Here is a 26,479-nt window from a genome sequence, read left to right on the forward strand (position 1 = left end):
AATTTAACAAAGGTATTATAAATGGAAGATCAGAAAGTAGCGACGCCAGCAGCGATCACAGCTCAACCAGCAGAGACAGCAACGCCAGCGGAGACAGAGACGCCTCAGCCGACGGTAACGTCGGTGTCGACGGTAACGAGAGTGACTAAGGCTAAAAATCCTAAACGAATACAGCAGGGTAAAGCTTTAGCTGAGCACAATAGGCAAATGAAGTTAAAATTAGCAAAAATGGTGACATCAGACGAAGCTACGAGCACACCAGGCTACCCAGCGCGCCCAACGCGCTGGGCGATGTGGGGTGCCATAGCGTCAATAATAGGAGTGGGGTTGCTGATATACAAAGCAACTGCGTCTGTAGTACAGCCAGTGCCGGTAGTAACGCAACCCGCGCCCAGCGCACCCAGCGCGCCTAAGACTCTAGACATGGAATAAAATAATAATTATAATAGTTATTATAAAAGATGAGTAACTTTGACACCAACGGAATAGCTAATACGATTTATCACGGAGCCGTCATATCAGGTCTGGTGATGGGATACGCCATGGTAGGAAATAAACTACTCAGAATGAAAGCGCCGGATTTAGGTAGATTAAGCGTAGAAGATGCGGGTAAATTGACAGGTATTATAAGTGGAGCTCTGGCCACGCAAAATTGGTTGGTGGCCCAGGGTATACTACCAGGCAGTATAATGAAAACGGTATAACTTTTGTTGATTATTAAATAGGTTTTATTTAAATGGCTGAAGGAGGATATGACTTTGACCGCGTTGTTGACAACGATTACGATGAAGACAAAGAAGACGATGACTATGAAGAAGAGACTAATGTAGATGACGACTTTGAATTTCCTCCACAACCGATAGGCATAGAAAACGCCCTGGGCACGGGGGTAATAAGCAGTTTATCTACAGAAATATTAAAAGAAGATGTTGATTCATTTTACAAAGAAAATGATATAGACCCCCCGCCTTCAGACTACAACAACTTTGAAATTGGTGAAGACGGAAATCTATATGTTAACATATAAAAGTCGAAAACAATTAACTTTTAGACGGGGTAATAAAAGATTATATTACAAATTAAATACCTTAAAAAAGGATTATGGTATCTCATTTATTCGCAACATCCTCAAAATTGCTGACTATAAAACAGCACCACTTGACAAAGCAAAAGAAAAACTCGAAGAAATACAACCCGAGAGTACCACCATGGAAGAACTATCCGGAGAAGCCGATAAGATAACCAAGATTATAAACGATTTGCCGCGCGACATCGAAGTTCAAACAGAAGATTTTCAACGCGACACTGACACTCAAACGGAAAGATTAAATTACAGAGAACTCCAGGGGTTAAACAAAAATCTTCAGACGTTGAGTGGTAGCCTAAAACTGAAATTAGCTCGTCTTAGAGAACTCGATGATGAGATAGCAGCCACGAGACAAGATTTTTTCAAATCTCACAGCAAAGAAAAACGACAAGAGTTAAACTATAAATTGAACGACTTAAACGTTGAAAGAGACGCCAGATTAGAAGTCGCAAAAATTGACGAACAAGAGCTCAGAAGTCAGATCACTAGAATCAAAGAAACGATTGGTAGAATATTAGACAACTATAAAACAACACCAGTTGCCAAAGCAAAAGAAGAACTTAAAGAAGTACAACCCGAGAGTACCACCATGGAAGAACTATCCGGAGAAGCCGATAAGATAACCAAGATTATAAACGATTTGCCGCGCGACATCGAAGTTCAAACAGAGGGGTTAAATTTCAGAGAACTCCAGGGTTTAGATAAAAGTCTTCAGACGTTAAGTGGTAACCTAAAACTGAATTTAGCTCGTCTCAATCAACTCAATGATGAGATAGCAGCTACAAAGCAAGAACTCAACGAATCTCACAGCGAAGGAGAACGAGAAGAGTTAAACGCTAAATTGAGCAAATTATACGTTGAAAGAGACGCTAGATTAGAAGTCGCAAAAGCCAACGCAGAAGGACTCAGAAGTCAGATCATTAGAATCAAAGAAACGATTGGTAGAATGTTAGACAGCGACACGACTCTGGCAGAAAAGATTAGGACTCTGTTTAGAGAACAAGGTGTGACCTTAGTGAGTATTTTAGTCGCTTTTAGTTTAGCCATCAGCACCATAGTGAGTAGCATCGTCGCTAGCGTGAGAGGCGCGGGTGCCCCACCCGCGCCATCGCCAACACCAACACCAACACCAACACCAAAAGGCGGTATCAAAGAGTGGATTTCAAAACAACTCGCTAATTTTGCATCTGCTCTTCAAAAACTCGGAGTGAGCGCGTTGGGTGCTCTGCCGGGTATCATAGGCAGCGTACTGAGTTGGATATTTAACGTGTTGAGTAAGTCCGTATCGTGGTTGGCCGAACACGTGTGGGCTTTGTTTTTGGGTGTGGGAGCCTTGGTGTTTGCATACCTGCAAAAACGATGGTAGTAATAGTTGTAATCAAGTTTAAACACCCCAAAAAAAAAAATAAGCCTTACCAGCACAAAGTTGGTAAGGCTTATTTTTTTTGGTGAGATCAGAGTGTGACTTATCGCGTTGCCTCGTAAGCCAAAATACCCATGCCAACGATAGCTAATATTCCTACCGTCAACGATAATTTTTCGTCTTGGTGAGTTTGTAGTTTCGTGGGCTCCTGTGTTAAAACTGTAGGTGTTGGTGAGGGTGTAGGTGCTGGTGTTGGTGCTGGTGCAACAACATCGTTCGTCATAGGCTCTGGGGGTGTAGGTGGCGCGACGGCATCGGTGTCATCAAAAGAGTCGTCCGGTTGAGGTTGTGAGTTTAAATCTGGCACCAAACCAGTTTTCATAATCTGGGTAGCGATTTGAAGATTGTTGTTATAGCCGTCGTGCGTTCCAACCCTCAAGTTCATATCCGATGGGATCAGGTACAACCCCGGTTTCACGACAAAATTTAAAGGCGTTCTGGCATACTGCAAAGAGTCTTGAAATTGATTGATACTCGTTTCCATGTCGTCTACTGCATTGATGATATCTTCAACAATGACGTTAAATTGTCTCTGAGCGTCTAATCCGGTGCCCGGTGTTAACACGCTCGTTTTTGTTTGAGCCTGCGCACCGAGTAAAGCGTACACGTAAGATCTGATCGATTCGTTGATCTTTATGATTCCCGCGGAGGTAAACAAACTCTTGGCGGGGATGAAGTCTAACCAAGCCTTTTGTACTGATTCATTTTGTTCGATAAAGGCTACGGTGTAATCGCTATAACGCCCCGAACCCTTGGGTGGATCGTCCAAACCAAACCCCATTTTAGTTCCACTCATCATATCTTTACGATACTCACTATACTCGAGATTAAGGTCGGTTGTATCATAATCGTTTCCGGGTACGGGTACGTAAGACGTGTCCCAATAATAAGCTATACCTAAACCGTTAGAGTTTGTGTCTCTCGTCTGTTTAAAAGACTTGTTTTGATCTATGCCAAACAACAAACAGGTATCGGTAAAAGCTCTGAGATTATAACTGTTGTCTAGAGCGCTAAATGCGTCATCTCCTGGTAAAGGAGCGGCAAAGTCGTACAGGATCTTTCTAACCGTAAAATATAAATGAAAGTTAAAGATGGCCCAAACGTAACGGTTGCTCGCGTTTAAAAGATCGAATCCAACACCGCAGCCCGTAGTAGCGCAGTAGATCGCAAAATTTAACTGATTTTGATAAAACGACATGGGGTGTGATTTCCAACGATCTACATCCTCATCCGTTTTGATGCGAGGTAATTTATAGTCTGAGGTTAAGTCGGGGAACAAGGTTAAAAACCCTTTGGTATTATTAACTATAACTTCCAGTTCACTGGGTTTAGTGCTGTTTAAAAACTTTGCTTGACTCATTATTTTAGTTTTATTATAAAGGGACTTTAAAATAAATGCATTCGTTTCACTTGTTTCAAAATGAGCAGACGTTTAAATTAGAAGACGTTGTAGATAATCTAAACGGTCAAAAATCTGTACGCGTAAGAAGGGTGACGTTTAACCCCGGATATTTTAATATTTCCAGCGCCACGGAGATTGATTGGTATACGCATATAGATGGGAGACCAGCTAAAAGACTTAATGATGATAGAAGATACGAACAGGTTGACTCAAATATAGCAGTAAGAACAGATAGAGATTTTATTGAATCGTTGATACCCGAGTACCCCTACGACTATTTAATTAACGACGAAAATACTTTCAACAGAGTTATAAACGATCTTATAGAAGCGTACGAAGAAGATAGACTAGACTCTGCTTTAGAATCGATCGAAAACGAAATAGGACAAATAGAAGGAATAAAAGGAACTTTAACCATTAAAAAGAGAGATAAAGGAACACTATCCGACGTACAAATCAATACGATTAATTTTTTAATAACAATTATAATGGAAAAAAAAGGCTTTATCAATGAAGGTAAAAGGATAGCGCTAGAATATATCCAAGGTACAATAAGCAAACCTAGAGCGAGAGTAATTAGACAAGCTGGGGTGACAATACGGGGAAGTCTTATCGTGTCGGGTGATGATTTAGATTTTATTTCTCCGAGTCTTTTAGCGCCGTTACCAGCCGGAGTCACCGGTTCGGTCACCATACCACCGGGGTGGTACGACGTCGATTGGTTTGATTTCATTTTAAACTCTATACCCGGGGTAAGTTTTCGAATATTTAGAGAATCTAAAAATGTGACGTTGGTGGTAACCGACGTAAATCTCAAATTGCGCTTAAACAGAGAAGTCTCTCGATTACTCAATTTACCCAAAGGAAGACTGGTACCCAAAGTGGTATATACGGGGTCTTACAACGTTAATCCGTTTAAATTTTTGTTTATTCGCTGCCCGCAATTAAGTACGAGTAAAAACTTTTTTGATGGTCGTCCGTCTGACATATTAAAAATCATACCCGTGGCTACGCGCAAACCCGAGCCTGATAGAGTCGAAGATTTCAAGAAACTTAAAAACGGTATAATCGACAAACTTACATTTTCAATCATAGGTGAAAAAGGACAGATCATCAACAACAAGGGTGTGAGTATAATGATAGAGTTGGAGATCTTTTAATTTTAAAATCTTTTTATATTAAAACATGAGTATAGATAGTAAGGCCTTATACCCCGATATTTCTGGAGATGTACTCCGATTAAATAGTAACGAAGAAACAAAAGTGTACAGACTTAAAAAGATTGAAGAGATTCGATCTTTAATCTTGAAAGAGAGAGACCATAGAGAGCGCACCTATAAAAAAATAAAGAGAGTGATCGACACGATTAATTACGTAGAGATAGGATTAGAAGGATTGGGGGCTATAGCGGGGGCTGTCAGTATTCCCGCTCTCTTAGGTGTTATATCAGCCCCCGTTGGATTAGTGCTAGAAGGAACGTTTATAAGCGCTTTTGGTGCAGATATTCTGCTTAGAATCGCGTCTAGGCGATTATCCGCCAAGCTTAAAAAGCACGATCAGATTAAGATATTAGCTGACTCTAAACTTAACACGATTGAAGAATATGTGTCTCAGGCCATCAACGATGGGGATATATCGCATGAAGAGTTCTTATTGATTACAAGAGAGCTCGCAAAATTTAACGAGCTTAAGCAAAAAATCAGAACAAAGACCAGCACAAAGCTTCAAAAGATTAAAAACGATACAGACTTTGAAAAAGAAGTTAAAATACGGGTAGACGAACTGCTGGCAAAGGAAAAAAAATCTCTTATCAAAAAACTTACAAGTTCAAATTCTCGGGAAATAAACACTACGATAGTTTTGGAGACGATCCACCGAGTTATACCTTTCCTCTTAGAGTGTCACCCTCAGCCCCACCTTTAGGGTGTGGGGGTGTTGGTGCTGGTACCTGACGTTTGCCGCGGGGGAGACGTCAGACTATAATTAGGATCGGGGGAATTTGCCACAGGGGATTTTGGTGAGATTTTTTTGCCGCGGGAGATTTTGATCCGGTATCCAACGTCATACTCAAATTTTGGATCCAAATTTCTAAAAATTTTGATCAGATTTCTAAGAATTTGGATCAGATTTTTGTAAAAATTTAGATTAGATTTTTAAGAATTTAAATCCAAATTTCTAAAAATTTAAAATCAAAATTTAGATCAGAGATTTTTTTATCTAAAAATTTTGATCAAAATTTTGATTCAAAATTTTAAAAATTTTGACTGGGGGATTTTGGACTGGGGAATTTGACGTTGGGGATTTTTGAAACGAGAGCGGCGAGCCTGGGCTCGCCGCAGATTTTCCATTTAAGTCTAGCACCCCCACTATCCTTACTACTCAGTCTACACGCATGTTTTTAATTGGTTAATGTTCAGTCCACAGATCCATTTACACCAAATGCAAGTCTATCAACGTTTACTAAAATAATGGGAAAATGGGCACAAGAGAGGGCGTTCTTTTCTTGTTGGACGCCACGCTCCCGTCGTGTGAAGGGTGCAGACCTGTAAATAGGCCCAAAATTGTCTTTTTACTATGTGAGCTAAATCACAATTTGTATGCCCTCGAATTATTTTGCTATTGGATTATTTTGTGGACGGTGAACTTTAAGGTTTGTGAAAAAGATGGGTGGAATCCGTGTACAGGAGTGTGAGCTCGTATTTCTGTGAAACCGGGCCGTAAAATTGCTCTATTTTTCAAAATGGCGATGGGCCACAGGACTACTTTTCGGAGTGAATTTTCTCCCAAAAAAAACCCGGATAATTAACAAAAATTGAACAGAAAATGAAAGATTTAGGAAATAAGCTTTAATTTGAATGATGTCTCAAACACCTTGGAGAGTTGTGAGTATTTTAAATATATTTTGGAAGTAAGTGTAATTATCACTGGGGGTCGATTTACAGGTCTGAAACCTATAGGTTTTCAAAATGGCCGATCGCCGCGCATGCGCTTTATATGCCGCGACAATGGTTTTTCGGTGGGCGGGACCTTGGAGGGGGGACCAGCATTTCAATGGGGTCAAGGAGGGCGGTTCCGCAACAACTTCTCCCAAATCTTAGGGGGCCGATAGGCCATCAGCTGATTACAGCAAATTCGGAAAATGGGGGGTGGCGGGGGGGGGGGAGGAGTTGATTTGGGGTTGGAACGAGCTGGAACTCAATTAACGCCCGGTGCGTGCGCCCTACAGCAGGGCGGGCGCATGCAGAGTGCCTATTTTCAGGCCTGATATCGAACTCGGAGATTTGTTTATCCAAATTTATTGATAAAATATAAGTTATGGCTCCTTCCTCTATCCGTACAAGTTGTTTTGGGAGAAATAGCAACATTTAGGCTATATTGGTGCAGACCTGAAAATAGGCCCAAAATTACCTAAGCGGGCCAAATCACAATTTGAATGCCCTCAAATTCTTTTTTATAAGAGCATTTTGTGGGCCACGAATTTTAAGGGTTGTTTAAAAAACAAAAGGTTGGTGGAAGCCATACACAGGAGTGTGAACTCGTATTTCTGTGAAATTCGCATGAAATTTGGCCCTAAAACTGCTCTATAACTTTGAAATGGAGGACAGGCATCATTTTTCAAAATGGCGATTGGATTTGTCTCCCAAAAGTCATCCGATAATTGAACAAAAACTAAACAGAAAATAAATATCAGACAATAAGGTTTAATTTGATGGGTTTCTCAAACACATTGGAGAGTTGTGAGTATTTTAAAATATTTTTGGAAGTACGCGTAATTATCACTGGCGTCTATGGGAGTCGATTTACAGGTCGGAAACCATAACCATATTTCGCCATGAAAACAGCCGTGGGCAACAATAAGCAAACAACGAGCTGCAGATGTAACCGTCACTGCCTGGTCTTTATACACATAAATTATGCTTACAACAAAGGTTAAGGTACGTAGAGCGCCTTCACCGAGAAGCCTTTGGTCTGCTGTATTACATACGCATGATCAGAGATTTTGGACTTCTATTGTCACTTGAGTAATGGCCAGTCCTCAGAAGGCACTGCACCTTTTCATCTGAGAAGATAAAAGTGGATTATAGACATTGAGAATAAACGAATCTACACCAGTGCACCATGTTCTACAAAATTCACTACACCAACATCATCTTTACAATCAACCAGTCCAGGCATTTAGAAACTCATTCAAATTCTCATTCTTCGTCCGCACCATACCAATATGGAACAGGCTGCAGCTGGAAGCAGTAATAGCACCATCAGTTGCAGCTTTTCAGGCAGTGGCCCTTCCGGCGGTGAGAGACATGCGTCCCACCACCACCCACCAGCAACTCTAAGAAGTGAGGATGTTTTTACTTGCACTTGTATCTATACCGCACCTGCACAACTGCACAACTTGAGTCACCTCGATTTCTTCTCCTTGGAGAAGCAATGTGCTTTTTAGGAGTCTACGCATCAAGCACCAAGCGTCAAGAATCCCTCACACTTTATGTATGCATTATGTAAGCCGATATGCTTAAGTAGGCTCGTCGAAGGCAGGGTAGATCGTTTGTGCATTTTATTTTTTTTTTGAAGCGATAAAAGTGCTCAAACTCCAAAGACGGGTGCTTAACAACCAACATACTGAAGTTGTAACTCTGTGAATGCTGTGTTTCCCGAGAAAACAATATTCTGAATCTCGGTTTCAATTCAGAAATAGCCGAGTCACGTTTTGAATTACACCCGAAATCAGCGTACGGGACAAGTTCGCATTCAGTCGATTGCAGCTGTCCGATGTCATGCACTGAACTGCCGAATAAAAGCAACCGCGCCAACAACACAAATTGTTTGTTCGTTCATAAAGCCATGTTGCAAGTTCTTCTCCTGATGGGCCATCCATTTACATTGACGGTACTCTCCAAGATCGAACGCCCGTTGTACCAAATTCTCAGGCGTTGTAATGATCGCCTTACGTGGAGTGACTGCATTTCTTCACTTACCAAAATCGTTTCACGCAATACAGGTGTTATATCCAAGCTCCGGACCTTTCTGCCATCGACTACTCTTTTCACCCTTTACAATAAACTTATTCTTCCATACCTGAACTACTGCAGCTTTGTGTGGGCACAATCAAGAACTAATCAACTACACTCCCTTATGGTCATTCAGGAGTAAGCCGTCAGGCTTTGCACCCTCTCACAACTACGAGATCATACTCACTGCATCTCAATTTGCCAAACGTAACACACTTAGCCCGGCGCACACATTTCATACTTTACCGATTCACCGGATTACCAAATCACCGGTTCGGTCAGATCAGTCCGAATTTTCAGCGCACACCTCTGAACAACTCGGATGCACGCGATGGCCCGATGATCTGGTGAAACGGCACAATTGGGAAGGTGTGCGCCGGGCTTTGACACTCACGGATATTAACAAACTTCAAGTAAGGATTTCCATGCTCAAGTATACTAAGAAGCTTCTTCCTCATTTATTTTCGACCTTTTCACTTCTGTGCATGACATTAATGAATATAATTCACGTCCTAGAAGCAATCTACGTCCCTTACACTCACACAAGTTTCTCCATGAACACTCTTCGTTTCTGTGGTCCTCGTCTTTTGAGAAGGCTTTAGACACAGCCTTAAAAACACAGTCTTCTGTGGGCCGTTTCAAATCTGCCTAAAAACAATATAATATCTCCCATTACGTATCATACTCTTTCACCTAGTATTTTCACCCTGTATTTTTTTTTTCATAATATTTTTTTCCAATTGCGTATATTAATGTAATGTAGTAGGCCTATATGTTCCATTAATTTTTTTCTAAGGTATTTATATTCTTTCATTGCTATTTAATTTGATCCGATTCCAACGTTTATTTAGATGTTGTGTTCGATTATGTTTTTTACTTATAGTTGCATGATTATTCCTCCCCATTGCATTACATTTTTTTGTTAATCAATCGCCTATTACATTGTATTTATATTCATCCCATGTGTATAGATTGTATCTATGTTTGCCCGATTGTTAGTCTGTCACTGTTGTTAATGGTATTTTGCTGTCACTGTTGGTAATGGTATTTTGTTTCAGGTTTTTTTAATGTAACGGGTTAGGCATCTCCATATCGGCCCTAATCTTCGGTAGATGCCTCCATAATTGCAACTCAGTTTATTGTTCTTTTTATCATAGTTTCTTAGTAATATTGATTGTATTGTTTGTTATTTCTCTTTCTTTGACTATTTTAAATTTTTTGGCATTTTGGAAATAAACGTTGATTGAAAAATGAGGGAAATCAATTCCAATCCTGACAGAGTTGTAATGACTCGAGTCAATGACTCGACTCGAGTCCGACTCGAGTCACATTTTTTGGCGACTCGACTCGACTCGAGTCCCGACGGGTAAATGACTCGACTAGACTCGAGTCACTGCGAGCAAATGACTCGACTTGACTCGAGTCCCTCATCAGAATGACTCGACTCGACTCGAGGAAGGCTAATAAGACTTGAGTCCCAAAATAAAAGCAAAACTTACTTGCGAAAAATATTTGCAATGACTTACGCTGCGCCGTTCGCGTTGCCAGTTTTTGTTCACGTCACGTTAATGTTCGCGAATAACGTACGTTTATATACAGCGGCAGTCTGTTTCCTTCCTCCATAATGAAACAACAAACATACATCGTGTCGCGGACTCCTAACTTGTGGTTCTATAACATGTAATGCTAAACCCGGAACCAGACTTAAAACGCATTTCTCAATCCGTGGTTTCATCATTGGTTTCGGGCGATTTTGAAGTTCTTGGTGGAACGCTGGCTAAATTCATGTCCCGATTTCACACCAAAAAATGGATACGGACGGGCCCACCTTTAAATAATCAGAAACAGTTTTGTATAATGCAATTAGGTTTTAACGTTGTCAGCGATCAGCGAACAACAAAATCTTGACCCGAAGCCAAACCAGTTATAAGACCGAAGTTTCACATCTTCTTATCTGTGACGTGAGCTAGCAATGGAAACTGTTGGTTGGGTACCATACAGCATACGCATACTTTATGTCTTTGGATTTCCGTAATAGATAGGTGCCTTGTATTCTTTCTCTCTTGTGTTTGTTGCTTTTTATTGTAATTTAGTGTTCAAATATTTGTGACTCGAATTGACTCGAGCTAAATACTTGACTCGACTCGACTCGACTCGACCACACTCTGTGACTCGACTCGACTCGACTCGACCTTGTTGGCCTAATGACTCGACTCGACTCGAGTCACTTCTTTAAAATGACTCGACTCGACTCGAGTCACAAAAATCAGTGACTCGTTACAATTCCTGCAGTATGGACAAAAATTCCTGCAGTATCGTTCAGCCTGTTGTCTAATTCGCGATGTATTGGAGTTGTATGGGTATATTTCACGAAGAACTGGTTCTCTAATTGCCAAGGCAAGTGTAACAGCAATGCTTATCTGGTACCTCATTTATTTATTTATATATTACAATTCTTTACCCTAAAACAAATTTAAGACGAATTCCGTAAATACACCTGTAAATAACAAGTCTTGTTATTTACCGGTGTATTTACGGAATTCGTCTTAATATGTCTTATCCTGCGGCTGTTTTGAACAGGAAGTATTCATTAAGACGAAGCCTAGCATGACTTCGGTTTATGGATTATAAATGTAGTCTTGTAGCGTTGTACAAATTACAAAGTACAGTTTCTTATTAAAGTCATAGTCATTCCATACAAACAGAAATGATTCACTGAAGCAGTATATTGTGACATCAATTATGAATATACATGTATTTGTTAGGTAGCGGTATATTGCGATTACAAAGTACGTTTGCTCATTAAAGTCAGAGTCTTTTCGGAAGAGTACACTTCTGTGACATAAAGCACCTGATAGTCGAGGGTTTTGGGTTGAATAAAACTTCATCATGAAGTTGCCGAGATGTTTGCGTGATTGGTGGGGCTGGAAAGTCGTCGTGCCCGCCTCCCTGCATTTTGCAGTCGCTTTAAGACTAACCTTCAACTACCACATCTATACCAATAAAATTGTATTGTTTCTTATTTCTCTTTGTCACACTATTTGATATGTTTTGCATTATGCTAAGGAAAATTGATTGCAATTTTTTTAGGAAATCAAAGAGTATCGTTCAGATTGTTGTCTAATTCTCGATGTAGTGGAGTTGTATGGATATATCACCCAGGACTGGTTCTGATTGCCGAGGGAAGTGTTAAAGCCAGGCGCGGTTCTAGAGCCAATTTTTTTTGGGGGGGGGGCTAGCAAGGTGGATCCAGAATTTTTTTCAGGGAGGCGTGCTGAAATATAGTCAGGTTATTTTCTCCGGACACTTAGGTACGTCAAATTCTTACATTTTCCTAGTGCATTTTTTTTATGGAAATGTTTGGGGTTTTTTTTTTTTGGGGGGGGGGGCTAGAGCCCCCTAGCCCCCCGTAGAACCGCCACTGGTTACAGCTATGCTTATCCGCTACCTTGAACACATTTAAGATGAATTCCGTCAATAGACCGGTGATTGACAAGATCATACCTCCTGCGACTGTTTTGAACAGGAAGTATTCGTTAAAGGGAATATACATCATTTGCTTTTGCTGCAATTTTCAGAAATGGACGGAATTGGGGGGTTGGGAATATATAGCAAATATAGTTACACTGACTTTTTGAGGTTTTGGGTTCGAAAATGCTATAAAAACCAAGAAAAACAATCATTTTCCTGTAGTCTGGTTCCCTGACTCCATATAAGAAGAAACAGAGCAGTTTACACACATTGGGGAATTGTAAGGTCAGGGAACCAGTCTAGCTGGCTTGTACCCGTTCATAGGTGTGTAATCGATTGCAAACAAGTGCGATGGTCAATTGGGGCCAGTATTTGTAAAAAAAAGCCAGTTTTTTCCAACGCTGATCGGCCGATCAGCGTTGGAAATTGATACAAAAATAGCACTTTCTTGAAAATGAGAGTATACCAGGTGCCGTGATTTTACAGGATGCTTTACACTGTCATTCACTAACAGTCCAGCAAGGTATTTCAAAATGATTTGGTAGTTTTATTTTTTGATGTTTGCAAATGTTGTATTTTCCCTTTAAGGCGAAGCCGAAAGCATGACTTCGGTTCATAGGTTATGAAAGTACGAAGTGCAATGTACAAAGTACCGTTGTACCGTTTTATATTAAATGATAGTCATTCCGTACAAGCAGAAACGATTCACTGAAGCAGTGCATGTACAGTGTGACCTGAATTATGAATATATCAGTCGGGTAGCGGTTTACGGGGATGACAAAGTACGTTTGCTCATTAAAGGAAGAGTCTTTTCGGAAGAGTACACTTCTTTGACATAAAGCACCTGATGATCCGAGGGTTTGATTGGACAATACTTCATCATGAAGCTGCCGAGATGTTTGCGTGATTGGTGGGGCTGGATAGTCGTCGTGATCGCCTCTCTGCAGCTTGCGCTTGCTATAGGACCAATATACAACTACCACATGTACCTGCTCAGTTTTCAGGAGGAGTTTGGTACAAATACGGCCATAACAGGTGGGATTATTTTTGCCCTCAAATGCTGGACTTCTTCCCAATTGCCAGTCACACAGCAATCTATGAAGCCCGGGAAGGGACAGGGTGGATTTTTTTTTTTGAATTTCCTAATTCGTTCGCACGAATTACTAATTCGTTCGCACGAATTGCTAATTCGTTCGCACGAATTACTAATTCGTGCGAAAGAATTACTAATTCGTTCCCACGAATTACTAATTCGTTCCCACGAATTACTAATTCGTGCGAACGAATTAGCAAACTCCAAAAAAAAATTCCACCATGTCCCTTCCCGGGCTTCATAGCAATGCGTTTTAACTTCCCTGAATAAAAAAAAAAATCCCGAATTTCAAATCTGAAACTTGATACTTGATATTAACTGTAAAAGTTGCTCACTCGGTTAATAACAACCATGGTAGAAACAGTGGCGTCGCCAAGGGGGGGGGCCAGGGGGGCACGTGCCCCCCCCCCCGGAAAACCTAGTCCCCCCCCCCAGTGCCCCCCCCCCGAGTGCCCCCCCCCCCCATCAAATGCTGGTGCCCCCCCCCCCCCTATCCTCTGCAAAATTCTGCGCGTTGTTAAAATCATTACCTCAAAAATAGCAATTTCTGGAGATATCTTCAGATCGAATTTAGCATCAAATGTGGCACCATTTTGCATCTAGCCCATCCTCCGTATGCGAAAATTTTCCAAAGGGGAGGGGGGGTCCTTAGACCCCTCCCCCAGGACAGCGATCCGTATCCACCTAAGTGCCCCCCATCAAATGCTGGTGCCCCCCTATCCTCTGCAAAATTCTGCGCGTTGTTAAAATCATTACCTCAAAAATAGCAATTTCTGGAGATATTTTCAGATCGAATTTAGCATCAAATGTCGCACCATTTTGCATCTAGCCCATTCTCCGTATGCGAACATTTTCCAAAGGGGAAGGGGGCACCCCCTCCCCTTAGACCCCTCCCCCAGGACGGCGATCCGTATCCACCTAAGTGCCCCCCCCCATCAAATGCTGGTGCCCCCCCCCTGTGCCCCCCCCCCCCCCTGTGCCCCCCAGACTGAAAAGTCTGGTGACGCCACTGGGTAGAAAATCACAATTACTACCTCTAGGAGTGTAGCTATCTTCAAGTTGTTAAAACGATAACATTTTGTTGTACTTTTCGACAAACCTTCTCTAAATTTCCCCTGAAAATTGCTGGAGAAAAAAAAAAACAGTCTAGATCTCAGATCGCTCCGTGACTCACAAAAAAAGAAGGCGTCATGCATTGGTCGGTTTAATTTCAAGTATTAATATGTACAGTCCATGCCTTTGGAATTCACCAAACACAACCACAGGTTTTGCCCAAACACACATGAAACCATTGGTGTTTTTACTAATACAATAGGCCTACTTATTGATGCTGGAATACGTTTTTCCCCATGGCATGTCAACATGTAGTGTACGGTACTGATTCATTGAACAATGTCCAACGGCAGTTTTTTATACAATAAAAGGAGTAAAGTGCACATTGTACTTCCGTACGTAGGCCTACGTGTGCGACGAGGCAAACCGATTGTGTTCGATATTCAGCTTCAAGCGTTAAAGGGCATCACAAGCTTATCTGAAAATCTGAAATGATTTTGCATGGGCATTCCCCGAGTCAGAGTCCGAGGCCCGAGTCATATAGGTCGAGTCTGAGTCCCAGTCACGAGGTCACCAGGGTCGAGTCCGAGTCACGAGTCATCTTTTAGTATTATATATTGGAAAGAAAAATATTGAGGTATTGCTGAAACATCACAGTGTAAATGCTTCCATTTTGTCATAGCTTATCTCTTATTTAATGAACTAGAAATACATGTATAACATCATAGAATAAGCCAATGAAGACGATCGATCTCAGTTAACATTAAAAAGGGACTTCTACAAATAACGGTTCATTTCGGTATAGCCTACTCGGTTCCCGTCAATGCCAAACAAGTTTTGCTATCTACATATTATGCGTCATTAAAATTGCTCAAGAAATTACTGTTTATATTTTATCAAAGTCATATGCAAGACTTTTAAAGTTAGTTTACATTGTACACTTATGCAATGTATGGTTTTAGAAGTAATCAAAACTACGAATACTACCAGTATTAAAAACCGCTTTCAGGTTGTAGATGAACTGAGTGCCCATGTGCACGTCAGATTTAAACACCAACTGATTAAGGAGTTGACATGTTATCACTCTAAAACCAGATTGGTTGTCATAACCAATACAGCACCAAGGGCGGATCCAGAACACAATTTTTTGGGGGGCCAAAAAAAATTTGGTGCCCCAAAAAAGTGGGTCAAAAAATTACGGCGTGGGGTTCGGGGCCCGCTTAAGGGCCCCGAAAAAATTTGGATTCTAGATGCTCTGTGGTGCGATCTGAGGCAATTTCTGACCACTTTAACCAATGTTTTTTTTGAGGAAAAGATGGTGGTGTACTCATTGCCTGCCTTTATTGCGATGTCACATAAAAAATTTAAAAAATTGGTTTCGTTTTGTGGGGGGCCATGGCCCCCTTTGGCCCCCCCCCCCCTGGATCCGCCCTTGTACAGCACCACACACCAGGTACTGCCTGGCAGGGTACCAGTGTCTGGAAAGGATAATCTGGTACCAAACAGTATCAAGCTTGGATTTACGCAATATCGATGCATTGATTTCCAAAATCAATATATCGGGAATTTGCTAGCCGCGTGTGTATTATGTACAGTACCTAGATGCATTTCTTCTATACACTGCGCACACTGACTGTATCGCTTGCTCGGGAAAATTAGTCTTCAAAATAATGTGTAATTATATTGTTGAAAAAAAACCAGTGATTTGTGGTAATTTTGGTTGAGTCCAGAGTCACGCAGGTCGAGTAGGAGTCCAAGTTCGAGTCCGCTAGGTCGAGTCCGAATCTGATACATTTGTCATCGTGACTCGAGTCCAAGTCCGGGTCATGGAAAATGGGACTGGAGTCGAGTCCGAGTCTGAGCCACGAGTCATGTGTAACCAATTTTGGTTGGATATGCAGAAATATTTTGCCCCAATGTAACTTGCCCACAAATACAATGTTGGAGGCCAACGGGCCGTCAGAGGGTTCAGTGATCCCTCTCTCGAGTAGGTCCTCCACTTGTCTGGCGATCTCCTCTTGGTTGCAAGAAGGATGGCGCTAGAATATTTCCCTTATCGGTTTCGCATCTCCAGTCTCAGTGTTGTGTCTTATGAAGTCGCACTTCCCATTGTCCAGATCGTCCTTCGAGAAGACATCGGCGGAGTCAGTGAGGAGGCTGGCTACCGCCTCGTGGTGTTGGGGTTGTAAGTCACCGGTGCTGCGCTGCCACAAGTCCAGGAGATGATGGGGAACACTACTGGATTGTGTGCCTCCTGCCGCTGAAGCTCCAAGCTACACCTCCTCCACATCTCCCTCTTGAACCTGTGAGAGATGACCCCATGGTTCCGCTCCGAAGGAGGCATTCCCTTTATCCAGGGTTAAGAACACCCAAGGCCATAGTCCCTCCCTTCCCCGTTTTCACAAGCGTCCTTGCCAGAATTGATCCTTTGCTCGTTAACTCCTCATTATCCGCCACCAGTTCAATGATTCCTGTAGTTCCTCAGCAGTGTTGAAGTACTCGTACTCGGTACTCGTACTTTACGACTCGAGTACTTTTTTGGAGTACTCGCACTCGTACTCGTACTCAAATGTCAAAGTACTCGTACTCGAAATGACGGTACTCGTACTCGGGCAGCAAAGTACTCGTACTCGACATGTCGAAATTGTACTCAATCATTAAAGTACTCGTACTCGAAAAGCAGAACTCGGGGGGGGGATGTTATAGCTTCCCTTACCATGGCCTTATTTTATCGATACTTTCAGTTTGAAATGGTTGATTGGCTTGTTGAGAAATCGAGATTTCCTGATTTTCTTCTGTGCAAGTCCAGACAAACACATTTAACAGCTAGTCGTGAGTGGGTCTGTCTGTTTATCGGTCTGACTGGGCCTGGGCCAATTACGCACAATGTACAAGTACTCGTACTCGTAATCGAAAGTACAATTACTCGTACTCTGAGACTCATTCTTGTACTCGGAGGTACCCGTACTCGTACTCGTACTCGTACTCGGCAACCTATTAGTACTCGGCAGTACTCTGTGCTCGGAAAAAAGTACTCGATTTCAACACTGTTCCTCAGCTTCCAACTTGTGAGTGGTTCTTCCTAGGACTAGCGCCTCATGGCTAGGAGGTATTACGGTATCTTCCGCAACATTTTATCTCACCCGGTATGGGTCCTGGAGAAGGGATATCCTATTAAAATTACTCAAAGATCTCGTCTTTGAGTTCATTAATTTGTGTGAACTCACTTGAAATAAAGCAAATTCTCAAACATGCATCAGTTTTCTCAATTGTACAAATCAGCCTTATGTTTCATTTCCATATGGACGTCATGTATTTGCTTCTGGTATCAAGGTACACCGCCAGGTAACATTACGTCTAGCCATTTGAATACCGCAAGAGGTATAACCTTTCAAGAAATACCCACCAAGCACTTGGTCATTTATTATATTATTATTAAGTTAAGAAGGCCCTGAAGGGTTGTTGCCAAGGAAGATGCTGTTGCTAGAAAACAAACAGTAATTAACATGATTATATGGTTATTGAGGTCAAAATAATATCCAAATCAAATTACTAATTTTTTTTTCTAAACTTTTATCTATTGATGGAATAAGGCAATAATTGAGAGGAAATAAGTCTCTTAGATGGCCCGCGTTCCTCTAAATGCTGCTATCGGCCGTATTTTTTTTTTCTTATGTGACGTTACTTATCTGCTCCTGGTATCCAGGTCCACCGCCAGGAAACCATAACAATAGGCAATTCGACTACCCCAAGGTGTAATCTTTCCAGAAATACACACCAACACACTTGTACATTTCTGGCAAATAAACATCCCCGGGCTGGCTCCTGGACTATGACATGATGCGAAGGGATGCCAGCCCTTGCAGGTTTTTCCCCAGCTAATTACCCATTTATACTCCTGGGTGGAGATGAAAAGTATTCAGCAGCTGGATTCGAACCCTGGAACTCTGATCATGAGTCATGAGCCCTAACCACTAGGCTACACTCCAACAGACTGAATACACTGAGTCCAGGAGCATCCTATATTTGAAAAGTGTAACGCTCTCTAACATTCCAACATTTTGTAGCTGTTGCTTGTGAATGTTAAAATATAGGAATCACTGATTTTTGACTCACTAGTTAAGTGATATTTTCATGATGGCGGAAACCTTCCAGACTTTTGGGCGCGAACTATTTGACCATTATTCCAATATCTTCTTTGTTCTTCATTTTCAATTATTGATTCCTCAATTTCTGCAAATAACTTTGTGAGATTAGCCAGGATGGCTGATATTTGTTTGAATTTATCGTGATTTTGTCCAGTGAACTTAATTTAAGAATTTTGTAATTATTGTTATTTAGCTTTAATCATTACACATTACAAAGTGACGAAGGCAACTCAACATGTCTTATTGATGGCCTCGTCATTTTACAGAAAATAAACAGAAAAGGATCCAAGCCAGAGCGACTAGCCTGTGTGTATCTACACTTTATCTAAAACCCCGGACACATAGGTGGAAGATCCGGGCATTGGTGGAAGATCCTTGTATGAGTCGAAAAGGACTCATTAGATATACAAGGTGAGAAACGAATCACTACAATACACATGTACTTCTAAAACTGGTACCTTGTCTAAAAGTATGTATCCCTTCTAAACAGGATGGGTGGGCTGCGTAACTCACTCCTTGACGTGCCTCGGAAGCATCCCAGCTGCCGCCCTCATTCGGCGGCTGAGCCCTCGGACGGTCATTCTGGTGGGAGTGTTGCTGAACTGCGGGGGGTTCTTCGCTACCGCCTTCGTGCCGTCGCTGGGATACGCGTTCCTGACTTACGGGGTGGTCGTGGGGCTTGGGGACAGCTTCATTCTTCAAGCCGGGTACACACTGAGTCTGATGTGGTTTCCGACGAAGTACTGTGCACGCGCATCCTCGGTCATCATAGTCGGTACACCAAGTGGTATGTAGTGAATTTAGTTTTGTTACTGACATTCATACAGCGTGTCCCAATAAACATTGTGCATGAAGAAGTCGCTGATTTACTAAAATGTTTGTCTTACTAGCTAAGCAAATTTTATATTATTTTAAAGCAAGTGGTCTTGTTTATAAGTGCAACATAAAGGCCATGCAATATTTCAAGCAGTGCGTAATACCAATAACCAAATAAGTGGTATATACAGGGTGAGTCAAAAAAGCGGAACTCAAACCCTCAAACTTTTTCATATTTCATATTTTAAAAAAATATGCAGCACCAAAAACAATTATTACTGGAAAGCCAATTTCATAATCTACTTTTAGATACAAAAAAACATTACTGAAATTGCTCAATCCGTTCAAACAATATCACCAATTAAAAGCATTTACCCTAAAACCTGTTTCGTCCAAAACAAGCAATTTGTTGTGTGTTTTCACCGTTTGGAACAACGAAGAAAATGACACAGAATACTTGTTTCAACAACTGTCAACAACTGTAGTACACAATATGATCATGGGCGTCGCCAGGATTTTTTCTAGAGGGGGGCAAAAAAGATTTTGCCAAAAAAAATGCTTGTATTTCTCAACACATTCTCGATTTATCAGTTTTAGAGGGGGGCAGGGACAATTTGCCCCCCCCCCCAACTCATCAAATTTACACCACTTTGTCTTCGCGACCTTTTTTTGCAGATGTTGTAGTATTGCCTTATTTAAGGTTCAAATTACATTATAAACAATCTATAGTCACATAGAGATGTTATGAAATTGCGTAAATTTCAGGCAAAACGAGGTCTGCGTCACGACAAAGTCTGGAATCGTGAACCTCAGCACAAAGACAAGCCAATCTGACCCATTATGCAAGGGTTTGTTTGAAAAGATTGAAGTTTGTTTTATTTAACAAATGTACCATTTTTCTTCAAATTATGCTGTTGTTCTGTCAAATATCCATTTTTGCAGAATTCTGCCAGAAATCTGCCCAAAAAAAATCCATTCTGTCAAATTTTCTGTCAAACTCGTTTTGAAACAAAAAATCCGTCCCAGTTAGCCGAAAATCGGCTAAAACGGTCACCCTGGTTTAAATGGTGATATTCTTTGAACGGATTGAGCAATTTCCGTAAATTCTTCATCTAAAAGTAGCTTATGAAATTGGCTTTTCAGTCATTATTTTTTGATGCTACCTATTTTTTTAAATATGAAATATAGTTTTTGGTGTTTGGATTCCGCTTTTTTTTTACTCACCCTGTACAACCAAATACTAAGTGTGGAAATTACATTGTGCAGGTCGAAAAATACATAGGTTTGCATGGTTGGATTTTCTTGATTTTTTCACCAAACATAAACAAGACCGGACCATCGGCTTCAAAATGCTATAAAATTTGATCAGCTAATCTAACCAGCTTTTGAGAAATTCAGCGATTTCTTCATGCACAATATTTATTGGGTCACGCTGTATTTACAGTAATTTACAGTAATTCTTTCCGTCAGATGAATATAACTCGTGCATTAACATACCATTATACTGTAAGATGTACAAAATTAATATCATACCATGGAATAACGAACTGTACAAAAGCTACACCATAGAGTGAAGAGCTTTGCAAAGACCATACCATAGAAAAAGGGATGTTCAAAAACCAAACTGCAAAACACACAGCTTGGAATGTGTAAAACACATACCATAGAATGAAGGCTGTACAAAAAAAATACCATAGAAAAAGAGCCTACAAAGCATCATACCATATCCAAACCTCGTTGTCATGGCATCAAGCAGTACCACTTAATACTAGCTGCTCTCTGTTATTGTCTTGTGGTTGAATGTAGTCTCTGGGAGCGAAGTTAAATATTGCCCTCTCTTATCGTAAGGTATGTTGATCTCCGGACTGGTACTCAACACGTTGATATCGGCATACGGCTGGCGTCACGCCTTCATGATGGCATCCAGTGTCATCTTCGTCATCAGTTTCTTCGCCGGGCTCTTCATGACTACTCCCCCGCCTGTTCCAGACTTGAAACTCCGGGAGGGCGATAGGGGTGCACCAGAAACGGAGTTGCAACCTACCGGGTTGCACCCGGACGACAAACTCCAAGAGATCGGTGACATACAGGATGGTTCGCCATCACCGACCCCGGCTTTGGTCCCATTCTACCGGCAACTAGCACCCTGGCTCATGGTCATGGGAGTCGCTGTCGGAGCTATGGCGTGGACTTTCCACGCCATCAATCTGGTAAGACTCTTACCAGATTGATGGTAAAGACACTCAAACTGTCACACCAACTGTACCCTAAAACGTCTCAGGTTAGACTTTACTAAGTCACTTTTGCCAAGATTTCTAGGTCAAAATGGCCCGGAAATGATCCAGACAAATGTCATTCTGACTCGTAAAAGTGTAATTTTGACCCGGAAATGTATTACCCTGATTTGGGTCCAAATCGACTTTAAAAAGTGTAATTCTGTGCATGTATATCTTAAAGAATAACGTTTACGAATTTTCTTTTACTATATATATATATATATATATATATATGATCACAATGTGGATTTGATAAGGCCTATTGTAAATTGGCGTTTGCGTGTTATGAATTGGCCTCCAAACACATCGTACCAGTGGTGGTGCTCTTGAAAACCATCACTCTTGGCGATAGCAACTTCCAACAGTGTATCCATGCATGACTTGTCCTAGTTCTTGAAAATAGTTTGTGACTTGAATTGAGACTGGAGGACCTGTGGTGGCCTTGTGAGGACATGCGTGGACATGCGAGAATTTGTGATGGACACTGATCTACCATTCCAAAGCCTGGAAACCAGTGTATGTCTCTTGCATCGAATTAAATTGAATCCAATCACATCAGTTGATATATAACTTATTCCATGGTTTTTTTATTTTCAAAGTCGAGTTTCATGGACAGCATCGGTCTAACTGAGGGCAATATCTCGCTGGCTGTAGTGGTTCTCTCGCTCGGCCAGATCACGGGCAAGATTCTGGTTGGGATCATCGGCGATTCGCTGCCGTTCCTGAAACTGTATGTCATGGGCGGTTCGTTCATCGGCGGGGCTGTCCTTTCTGGTTTTCTGAGTCTGACATCGACCTTGCCGCCCATGCTGGCACTGACGTTTTGTAAGTACAGCCAAGATGGTAGCCACAACGGTATCTATGTGCCTGCTGGGCACATTGTATTATGTGCATGTACTCTAGAATCTGCCAAAAGCCCTAAGATGACGATGACTCTTTCACAACTTGACTCAAAACTTCATTCAAGCTTACCATGGGTATTAGTTGTTGAAGACCCCAGCACTGTGAATATGTTAATCTAAATACCAGCGCTTTGTAAGTTTGTGTAATTATTTGTTATTCGAAAAATAAAAGCATAAACCGTCTGAAAAAAAAGTTATCAATTTTTTTTTCAAAATCAATTTCTACTCTTTCTGTTAAGAAATCAAAGACAGTGCATTGGCACTGTTACCTAGATGCCTGAACAAACCTATAAACCATTTCGAGCGAGCAAGCAAGTAATCCTGTCACGAAGGATCCCTTCAGATCAATGGCGAAAGCATATTGCTAGCTATTATTTAGATAAACCGTCACGCGACGGGGCAGTTGCTTTGTACACTAGCGCCTACAATGCTTTTTCCATTGAAGGGGGCTCCCGAGTGTAAAGTGACCACGCGCTATATGGCCGTATTCACTAGTTGGCCATTTTTGTCGAGTTCCCTGAATGTATTTCATTAATTGTTAACTGTTGAATGGGATGGCGCCAGATTATTTATGCAGGCACAATGCAGCCTTATTTTTACTGTCATCTTTTTTTTTAAATATGGCTTTAAACATTCGTGAATGTTGAATTACAAATTTAAAATTATTTATTCAGGCACTGGAATTGATTACCAATTAAGTTGTTTCTTTTTTCTTCCCAAGTTCAAAAAATTAAGATTACCTAACTTCAATTCAATATGGCCGACCCGTGAATAAGGCCCATAGAAAGTGAAGTAATTTTCCGTTATAAAGTTGGAAAGAAACCCAGCAGGATATGCCAGGGATACCCACGAAATCAGGTAGGGATTGAAAACCCAATCGGCAATGTCAGCCCCAGCGGGAATAGAACCCGAGCCACGGAAAGTGTAAGGCAAAGGTTTAAACTACCACAGCGCGAACCAAAAGTACCACTGACTCGCCAAAACCAATCCGGAAAGCCAATGTTCGAAAATGCAGCGAATTCTATGGGCAAAAGTGGTTTTGCAAAACTTGAAAAGGTTGTGAATTCCAGAAGACTTGGAGGGTTGGCAATATGAGATTTAAGCAGCTTTTTTTTTACTTTCAGTTTTCGGGATGTGCCGGGCCGGATTTTACGCTACATTCATTTCGGCTTCCATGGAGATTTTCAACCACTTCGGGATTAGCGTTGTCATATTGCTGGTGCAGATACCGTACGGAATTGGGGTTCTAATAAGTGCTCCACTGGCCGGTAAGGTGATAGAAATTTGTTAAGCAAGGAGATTTGCCAAGTACAGAAATTAGCTCCTCAACAGAATGTGCCAAACAGAATAAACTTGCTCTCAGCCGAGTTTTGCCGAGAACAGAAATTTGCCAACTGACACGATAACTTTCTTCCCAACAGCTCGAAGTATCTGTAGATTCTGAACATGTCTTAAAATAGGCCGTGACCTCGTGATCTGGAGCACTGAACTCATGGCCTGCAGGTAATTCTGCAGTTTGTGGGTTCGAGTCCAGCCTGGGGCTGTGGTGCTTGTGTCCTTAGGCAAGGCACTTTGTCACTCATGGCTTCTCCCAACCCGGGAGTAAATGGTACCTGTGAGGGCACAGACGATTATTGTGATTGAATTTAGCTGCTTTGCGCTGAAATGGCAGCATCGAGCTATATACTCCTCCAGGGAGCTGAGATCGTCTTTGGGTCAGGAGTAATGATGATGTAGCACCTTGAGAACCAATAATGGTGGATACGTGCGCCTTATAGGAAACGCATAGTTATAACACTGTACCAAACTTTACTTTAAAGGAACGGAAATTAGAAATATTTCGCTAGGTAATAGGCCAACCTGCACGCCTTAATCGCAGATTATTATTTCCCTCACAAGAGAAATAACCAGCATTTTACTTATTATTTCATTATCAATCTGTAGGTGGTTTGTACGACTTGACAGGAGACTACACCCTCAGCCTGGTAGCCATAGCGGGTCTTTTCGTGTTTGCAGCTGCTTCCTTACTTCTCATTGCAATCCAACGGAGATTAAGGCGCAGAACCCACGAGAAAGATATCAACGTTGTCATGCACGATACTAAATACGCGCCAATTCATAACACAGACAACAATAAAGACACGCAAGTTTAGAGATGCTATATATAAAAATATATCCTTCCTTGGTCAAGAGTATATTGTGGGCTCTCTCGCATTTTTGCATGAGATTTTGGAGTTTAAAGGAGAGAACAGAGCCAATTATATTACCAGCAATTTTTAAACAACTAGGGAATCCTGCCCCGCTATTTGTTAAGTTCACCACCTTATCTGTATATGATCTTTATAAATATATATTGTGTGCTCTATTGTATAATAAAAATAAAAAAATACTGCCTTTGAATATTATATCTTTTTTGTGTGTAAAGAACACAGGTATTCTTCATTACGACACAAGGTCGTCAAATAAGCTTCATCTTAATAAAGTTAGAACATCCCTACACCTCTCAACCGTACGACACCAGGGACCCCTCCTTTGGAATAAAATTCGATCTCTCTGCCCAATGACCTCAATTAGTATGTAAATTGTATTATAAAAACCTACTTCTCACTACGGTTAATGTCAATGGTGATTAAGAGCAAACTTATTACTTTATTGCCAAGTAAAATTATTACATTTAAAGTCAAGGATGGTAAATGTACTTAAAGTAACTTATTATTCTTTTTTGTAATGTTTTGCATGAGCTCATGAATTGAATGTAATATTATTTTTTTAATAACATATTATTGATATATCCTATGAATAATCATGAATTGTATAAGTACATGTATTCATTGTGAAGGGGGCAGACCCAGTACAAGCTTCGGTTTCTTGTCTGGCCTCCCCATACTATTATTTCAAGTTCCGTTAAAATGTTTACCTGATGAACATTATTTAACATAATTACCTAATAGTATGGAAATAAACCTGAAACCTGAAACTGACGGAATACATCCCTGCCAGCTTTTGCTGGGATCACAGATATCTAGGATTTGTAACTGATTCTTTCCTGCAACCTTCTCACCACTTTTCAAGCACATGACGTCATACTGTCCTCCCAATTATTGGTGCTAAGAGAATTTGCCTCAAGTTGGCAGAGTCTTGTACTTATGTGACCTTATGAGGGTACCGGGAACAAAGGGCGACAATAGGGACAATGGGACACCACAAGCCGGTTTTTAGAGATCTCATTACCCAAAGAGGGAAAGGCAATTTTAGATTTCAAGAGAAACTCAGGAGAGCAGTACGGAAGCAAAGGTCTACAGTAATGGTATCCCAAGCTGTGTTTTGTTTAGGGGAGCGGTTAACCTCTTAGACTGTGAGTTGTTTTCCGGCCTGACGAAACGTTTGTCAGATGAAGATACAAAGAACAAATTCAAGCCGGTAGATTGAAAACAAATCCGCATCCGAATGTCTGATTCTGTATGGTAATGGCTGGAGCCAACCTCCTCCCCATGGCGTCGGGCAGTATGCTCCCACTAGTTGCTGTCTCACTGGCCCTGATACTACTGAATCGTTTCTCTCCCAGGTTCTACTATTGTCTCGCGAGGTTCAAATTAGACCCTGGGAACAAAGTTGGCTGGAGCCTGACGAAACGGGCCTTTACTTGCAGCCTCTTTCGCCATAAAAGACAACAGCCGTTGACTCTCCATTGCATCACATCCATGAATCCATCACGTTAGTCATACACGTTGTATTACAATATTGCGCTCGTAAAGCGATGCCAGAAATGCAATGTAATATATCAAGAGATCAGGTA

General features: G+C 41.3%; 1 protein-coding gene across 1 annotated transcript; it reads left to right on the forward strand.

Moving 5' to 3' along the window:
* Positions 1 to 736: 736 nt before the first annotated feature.
* Positions 737 to 24,892, forward strand: LOC119728085 (monocarboxylate transporter 13-like). The gene is made up of 8 exons (XM_038200158.1): positions 737 to 889; positions 8,144 to 8,252; positions 9,006 to 9,131; positions 19,180 to 19,476; positions 21,354 to 21,715; positions 22,345 to 22,606; positions 23,808 to 23,951; positions 24,628 to 24,892. The coding sequence occupies exons 1-8, from the start codon at positions 737 to 739 to the stop codon at positions 24,834 to 24,836; spliced, it is 1,662 nt and encodes a 553-aa protein (XP_038056086.1). The 3' UTR covers positions 24,837 to 24,892.
* Positions 24,893 to 26,479: the final 1,587 nt, after the last annotated feature.

This window comes from Patiria miniata, unplaced genomic scaffold (assembly GCF_015706575.1).
Source record: "Patiria miniata isolate m_02_andy unplaced genomic scaffold, ASM1570657v1 HiC_scaffold_20, whole genome shotgun sequence".
NCBI classification, from domain to species: domain Eukaryota; kingdom Metazoa; phylum Echinodermata; class Asteroidea; order Valvatida; family Asterinidae; genus Patiria; species Patiria miniata.